The sequence below is a fragment of the Cyclopterus lumpus genome, chromosome 9 (assembly GCF_009769545.1).
Source record: "Cyclopterus lumpus isolate fCycLum1 chromosome 9, fCycLum1.pri, whole genome shotgun sequence".
NCBI lineage: Eukaryota > Metazoa > Chordata > Actinopteri > Perciformes > Cyclopteridae > Cyclopterus > Cyclopterus lumpus.
In genome coordinates, this window is record NC_046974.1 from 1,410,001 (window position 1) to 1,418,003 (window position 8,003).

An 8,003-nucleotide genomic window follows, 5' to 3' on the forward strand; every position below is an offset into this window, starting at 1 on the left:
CTACTTCCATCAGGAGGTGTTCTACAGAAGACTACTTCCATCAGGAGGCGTTCTAAAGAAGACTACTTCCATCAGGAGGCGTTCTACAGAAGACTACTTCCATCAGGAGGTGTTCTACAGAAGACTACTTCCATCAGGGGGTGTTCTACAGAAGACTACTTCCATCAGGAGGCGTTCTAAAGAAGACTACTTCCATCAGGAGGCGTTCTACAGAAGACTACTTCCATCAGGAGGTGTTCTACAGAAGACTACTTCCATCAGGAGGCGTTCTACAGAAGACTACTTCCATCAGGAGGTGTTCTATAGAAGACTACTTCCATCAGGAGGTGTTCTACAGAAGACTACTTCCATCAGGAGGTGTTCTACAGAAGACTACTTCCATCAGGGGGGTGTTCTACAGAAGACTACTTCCATCAGGAGGTGTTCTATAGAAGACTACTTCCATCAGGAGGTGTTCTACAGAAGACTACTTCCATCAGGGGGGTGTTCTATAGAATACTACTTCCATCAAGAGGCGTTCTACAGAAGACTACTTCCATCAGGAGGTGTTCTACAGAAGACTACTTCCATCAGGAGGTGTTCTACAGAAGACTACTTCCATCAGGGGGGTGTTCTATAGAAGACTACTTCCATCAGGAGGTGTTCTATAGAAGACTACTTCCATCAGGAGGTGTTCTATAGAAGACTACTTCCATCAAGAGGCGTTCTACAGAAGACTACTTCCATCAGGAGGTGTTCTACAGAAGACTACTTCCATCAGGGGGGTGTTCTATAGAAGACTACTTCCATCAAGAGGCGTTCTACAGAAGACTACTTCCATCAGGGGGGTGTTCTATAGAAGACTACTTCCATCAGGAGGTGTTCTACAGAAGACTACTTCCATCAGGGGGGTGTTCTATAGAAGACTACTTCCATCAAGTGGCGTTCTACAGAAGACTACTTCCATCAGGAGGTGTTCTACAGAAGACTACTTCCATCAGGAGGTGTTCTACAGAAGACTACTTCCATCAGGAGGTGTTCTACAGAAGACTACTTCCATCAGGGGGGTGTTCTATAGAAGACTACTTCCATCAAGAGGCGTTCTACAGAAGACTACTTCCATCAGGAGGTGTTCTACAGAAGACTACTTCCATCAGGAGGTGTTCTACAGAAGACTACTTCCATCAGGGGGGTGTTCTATAGAAGACTACTTCCATCAGGAGGTGTTCTATAGAAGACTACTTCCATCAGGGGGCGCTCTACAGAAGACTACTTCCATCAGGAGGTGTTCTATAGAAGACTACTTCCATCAGGAGGTGTTCTACAGAAGACTACTTCCATCAGGAGGCGTTCTACAGAAGACTACTTCCATCAGGAGGTGTTCTACAGAAGACTACTTCCATCAGGAGGCGTTCTACAGAAGACTAATTCCATCAGGAGGTGTTCTATAGAAGACTACTTCCATCAGGAGGTGTTCTACAGAAGACTACTTCCATCAGGAGGTGTTCTATAGAAGACTACTTCCATCAGGGGGTGTTCTATAGAAGACTACTTCCATCAGGAGGTGTTCTATAGAAGACTACTTCCATCAGAAGGTGTTTTATAGAAGACTACTTCCATCAGGAGGTGTTCTATAGAAGACTACTTCCATCAGGAGGTGTTCTATAGAAGACTACTTCCATCAGGAGGTGTTCTATAGAAGACTACTTCCATCAGAAGGTGTTTTATAGAAGACTACTTCCATCAGGAGGTGTTCTATAGAAGACTACTTCCATCAGGGAGTGTTCTATAGAAGACTACTTCCATCAGGGAGTGTTCTATAGAAGACTACTTCCATCAGGAGGTGCTCTATAGAAGACTACTTCCATCAGGAGGTGTTCTATAGAAGACTACTTCCATCAGGGGGTGTTCTATAGAAGACTACTTCCATCAGGAGGTGTTCTATAGAAGACTACTTCCATCAGGGAGTGTTCTATAGAAGACTACTTCCATCAGGAGGTGTTCTATAGAAGACTACTTCCATCAGGAGGTGTTCTACAGAAGACTACTTCCATCAGGAGGTGTTCTACAGAAGACTACTTCCATCAGGAGGTGTTCTATAGAAGACTACTTCCATCAGGATGTGTTCTATAGAAGACTACTTCCATCAGGAGGCGTTCTATAGACGACTACTTCCATCAGGAGGTGTTCTATAGAAGACTACTTCCATCAGGAGGTGTTCTATAGAAGACTACTTCCATCAGGGAGTGTTCTATAGAAGACTACTTCCATCAGGAGGTGTTCTATAGAAGACTACTTCCATCAGGAGGTGTTCTACAGAAGACTACTTCCATCAGGAGGTGTTCTACAGAAGACTACTTCCATCAGGAGGTGTTCTATAGAAGACTACTTCCATCAGGAGGTGTTCTATAGAAGACTACTTCCATCAGGAGGTGTTCTACAGAAGACTACTTCCATCAGGAGGTGTTCTATAGAATACTACTTCCATCAGGAGGTGTTCTATAGAAGACTACTTCCATCAGGAGGCGTTCTATAGACGACTACTTCCATCAGGAGGCGTTCTATAGACGACTACTTCCATCAGGGAGTGTTCTATAGAAGACTACTTCCATCAGGGGGTGTTCTATAGAAGACTACTTCCATCAGGAGGTGTTCTATAGAAGACTACTTCCCACTGCCATATAAAGATAATAACAAACCTTTACATAACCAAGACTAGTGACACATTCTACAACGTTAAATATTGTCAAACATCCTGCTCAGTGGTCTCCAGTCTCCACCACGTACCATATTCAGCTTTGTTTAATCTGTTTGAAGCTGGCTGGCCATAAAAACACGTGATTTTAATACGCTCTCTTATCGTAGAGGCGAGAGCTAGGAAGTTAATGAGTTATCATTCGTAGTGTCGTTGTAATAGCTGCTGTATTAACTATCAAAAGGATGATTTAACGTCCTCGTTCACCTCTAATCTGACTCTTGTGTAGAACATTAATAAAACACACATTTCTCAGTATCAGTTACAGACATTAGAACACTTTACAGCCTTTTAAATATCATTTCTCACAATTCACCAAAATTCACTTTCACTAATAATTTCTGCGTCATCACTCACCTGAGCTGGTTGCTGCTGTTGTTGCTGTTGTTGTTGTTGTTGCTGTTGTTGTTGCTGATCGTGGACTCTTTAAGAAACAAACGGTTCTTTTCCGCTCGGTCCAGAAAGTTATCGTAGTAACAAACGACTCACCTGGATATGAATAACAATCAGATTGAACTCATCACTCTGAGAACGTTGACTTCTTCAGTTACACACATTCATTTGGTTGAATTCATACTCCGGTGGCTTCTGCTCACCTGCTGCTGTAGACTCTCAGCACACTGAAGCCCCACCTGAGGGAACCTTTGAACAGCACACTGAAGCCTCACCTGAGGGAACCTTTGAACAGCACACTGAAGCCCCACCTGAGGGAACCTTTGAACAGCACACTGAAGCCTCACCTGAGGGAACCTTTGAACAGCACACTGAAGCCTCACCTGAGGGAACCTTTGAACAGCACACTGAAGCCTCACCTGAGGGAACCTTTGAACAGCACACTGAAGCCTCACCTGAGGGAACCTTTGAACAGCACACTGAAGCCTCACCTGAGGGAACCTTTGAACAGCACACTGAAGCCTCACCTGAGGGAACCTTTGAACAGCACACTGAAGCCCCACCTGATGTTAATATTTAACCAATAAGACAAAATAAGATAAGACAAAATAAGATAAGATGATCCTTTATTCGTGCCGCCCTGAGGACACTTACAGGAATACAGCAGCAGAGGGTGAAGTGCACACTAAAGACATCGTGAGATAAACAGTAAATAAAATGGTAAACTGAATAATATACACACAGCAGAATAAATATGTATTGGTATTAATATTGCACATGTTGGAGTGAATGGTGTGTTGTGGTCTACTGGGAGCTCAGCTGGTTGTGCAGCCTGACAGCAGCAGGAAGGACTTGTGGTTCCTCTCCTTCACACGCTGGGGGTGAAGCAGGGTCAGGGTCAGGGTCAGGGCCAGGGTTGGGGTTGGGGCCAGGGTCCGGGCCAGGGTTGGGGTTAGGTTTGGGGTCAGGGTCAGGGTCAGGGTTAGGTTTGGGGTCAGGGTCAGGGTTAGGTTTGGGGTCAGGGTCAGGGTTAGGGTCAGGGTTGGGGTTGGGGCCAGGGTCCGGGCCAGGGTTGGGGTTAGGTTTGGGGTCAGGGTCAGGGTCAGGGTTAGGTTTGGGTTCAGGGTCAGGGTTAGGGTCAAGGTTAGGTTTGGGGTTAGGTTTGGGGTCAGGGTCAAGGTTAGGTTTGGGGTCAGGGTCAGGGTTAGGTTTGGGGTCAGGGTCAAGGTTAGGTTTGGGGTCAGGTTTGGGGTCAGGGTTAGGTTTGGGGTCAGGGTTGGGGTCAGGGTCAGGGTCAAGGTTAGGTTTGGGGTCAGGGTCAGGGTTAGGTTTGGGGTCAGGGTCAAGGTTAGGTTTGGGGGCAGGTTTGGGGTCAGGGTTGGGGTCAGGGTTGGGGTCAGGGTTAGGGTCAAGGTTAGGTTTGGGGTCAGGGTTAGGTTTGGGGTCAGGGTTAGGGTCAAGGTTAGGTTTGGGGTCAGGGTTAGGTTTGGGGTCAGGGTCAAGGTTAGGTTTGGGGTCAGGGTCAAGGTTAGGTTTGGGGTCAGGGTCAAGGTTAGGTTTGGGGTCAGGGTCAGGGTCAGGGTTGGGTTCTCCGATCCTCGAAGCGCCTCCTTCCTGGTCCCCCTCTCGTTAAGAATCGTGTGGACCAGGAGATCATCCGGCTGCCACCCAAGGAGGCACATGTTAACACTAAGGGGACGAGGGACCGGGCGGGTGTGGGGTGTCGTTACCGCCTCTGAAACCGCCGGCGACCTCCGCCTTAATGCTTCTGAGGAAGCCCCTCGAGTACCCCCTGACCTCAACGCCCCACAAAGGGTGCTGCCTGCCTCCTCCACAAGCTCCGGGAAGGTGCCGATTCTGTGGAAGCGGATCAGCTGGGACTTGATGAGGCCTCTGTACGTGTGCTGGGGGTGGTGGCTGGATTTGTGAAGGAGTGCGTGCCGGTCTGTGTCCGGTCCTGACCCCTGACCCTGACCCCTGACCCCTGACCCTGACCCCTGCAACACATTCATCCAGATTAAACATGTCATGTGACAGTGATCACAGGATCGTGTGTCTTTTGAAACATTGCGCTGCAGCATTCATTTAGGATGTCGACAACATTATCAAGAAAAGTTATCCATCAACATGATGAACATATTACTTATTGACCAAAATCAGTAGACACGCGGTTCCCATTAAGATCTGAGCCGCTGGTCTAATGAGTCTCCTGTACGACCGCTGAGCTTAGAAGAAACTGAGGATCTGAGGAGTAGTATTAATGTAACCCTCACATTTATGTTGAGATTCATATCAAGTCTGAAGCAGCTTGACAAGCAGAACTTAGCGTCCATTTTGTTTACTGCCAGGCTCATGAATCTGTATAAAGTATTGAGTCATAATTCAGTTCCTCGGCCTTCTCTGTTATGCTGTCACTCATGATGCCACGCCCCTGTAGGAGAAACCACGCCCATGTAGTTGAAGCCACGCCCCCACACCAGATCCCTGCCAAAAGATCTGAACTTGAAAAAATAAGATTCGAAAGTTGAAAATATAAAATCTGCTACTGAAAAATAAAAAATATATATTTTATTCGGAAAAAATAACTGAATCTAAATTATATTTAAACCAACGAAACTTTTCATACACTTTTTTTTATTTCGAATACATTGTTGAATTTTTGAATGTTTAAGACCAAAACTTGAATTTTCAGGATCAAATTTTTTTTCAAAAGAACAAAACTCTGGTCGTGGATTTGGCTCCATGGAGGCGGTTCCTCTGGCACCATGAAGTCCTGGTTCAGGTCTCTGGTGTCATCGTCAGGGGAAATGAGGCCAACAGTTGAGTCACCACAGAACCACAGAACCACAGAACCACAGCACCACAGAACCACAGCACCACAGAACCACAGCACCACAGAACCACAGAACCACAGCACCACAGAACCACAGAACCACAGCACCACAGCACCACAGAACCACAGAACCACAGAACCACAGCACCACAGCACCACAGAACCACAGAACCACAGAACCACAGCACCACAGAACCACAGCACCACAGAACCACAGAACCACAGCACCACAGCACCACAGAACCACAGAACCACAGCACCACAGCACCACAGCACCACAGAACCACAGCACCACAGAACCACAGAACCACAGAACCACAGCACCACAGCACCACAGAACCACAGAACCACAGAACCACAGCACCACAGAACCACAGAACCACAGCACCACAGCACCACAGCACCACAGAACCACAGAACCACAGCACCACAGAACCACAGCACCACAGAACCACAGAACCACAGAACCACAGCACCACAGAACCACAGAACCACAGAACCACAGAACCACAGCACCACAGAACCACAGAACCACAGCACCACAGAACCACAGCGCCTCCTGGAGGGATTCATCTCACTTTATTTCCTGATTACTGTTTTAATTTAACGTGCACATGGACAGGACATGGACTGGGGATCGAAAGACATTCCTGCTCTACCACTGAGCCACTGACGACATTTATTACTATATATTAATATTATTATTATTTGTGGCAGTTAATCCAGTTATATTTTAGGCATTTTTTCACAATCAAGCAACAGTTGTAGCAATATATATATATATATATATATATATATATATATATACACAAATATATATATAATATATTATTCATAAATATATGTAAATATAAATATATATATATATGAATACTTTTTATATGTACTTATATATAAATATATAAATAAAAATACATTATATAATATATATATAATTGATATATATATATATATATATATAAATATATTTCTTTATTTTATATATCTATATATATATAGACATTTGAACAACATTCTTCACGTGTAATCAGCCTCACCTTCCTCAGGTGTGTCGGGCCAACAGCTGATTTGACTGATCCGCTTCCTGGTGCTCACTCAGCTCGTCTCGTGCTCCGGGAAGAGGGACGTCGAGGCCGACCCGCATCCACCGAACCTGAAGTCCTGCAGGGTTCTGCGTGAGAACCGGGCCCCATGACGACGATGCAGCGTGGGATCCACCACCGGGGATCGTGACCGGTAAGTGCGTCGCGTGCCACGTGCGCACCACCCGGTTCATCGAGCTCCCCGTCGGTCTGTGAGGTCAGCTGTCGGTAACGGGCTCTCCAGACCCGGAGCTTCTTGAGGTAACGTCATCTGATCAAAGGAGGACCGTTTAACCGGAAGTCACAGAACGCGTTAAAACTGGTTCTGAGCCCAATAATCTGGTCAAAGAAACGAAACATACGTAATGTTCAAATGAGATGGTTCTGATCTCCCGTTGGTCCTCTTTTGATTTAATGGACTTAGTTCTGTGGTCATCGATAGAGCAGGGTTCCATATTGATGTATTAAAAAGGTATTGATTCACCTGTCTGAATCGGCTTCATGGGCGATATGTTATGACTGATATTTGATCTTAGCTGTGCAAATCATATTAAAATAAAGTGACTTCTGAGCCTCTTTCTGGGCCGTTTGTGTGTTTAACTCCTGCTGCAGGAGGCAGGAGAGAGGAGGCAGGAGAGAGGAGGCAGGAGAGAGGAGGCAGGAGAGAGGAGGCAGGAGGCAGGAGAGATGAGGAAGGAGACAGGAGGCAGGAGAGATGAGGCAGGAGAGATGAGACCGGAGGCAGGAGGCAGGAGAGATGAGGAAGGAGACAGGAGGCAGGAGAGATGAGGAAGGAGACAGGAGGCAGGAGAGATGAGGAAGGAGACAGGAGAGATGAGACAGGAGAGATGAGACAGGAGGCAGGAGAGATGAGGAAGGAGACAGGAGAGATGAGACAGGAGAGATGAGACAGGAGGCAGGAGAGATGAGACAGGAGGCAGGAGGCAGGAGAGATGAGGAA

General features: G+C 46.4%; 1 protein-coding gene across 1 annotated transcript in view; it reads right to left on the reverse strand.

Annotated features, from left to right (window-relative positions):
* LOC117735822 (GTPase IMAP family member 8-like) overlaps nucleotides 1-5,139 on the reverse strand; it is an 11,225-nt gene extending 6,086 nt beyond the window's left edge. Inside the window, exon 1 of the mRNA XM_034540706.1 lies at nucleotides 4,917-5,139. Within this exon, the coding sequence (XP_034396597.1) occupies nucleotides 4,917-5,139 (223 nt within the window). The remainder of the gene's footprint in view (nucleotides 1-4,916) is intronic.
* Between the last annotated feature and the right edge of the window lie 2,864 nt (nucleotides 5,140-8,003).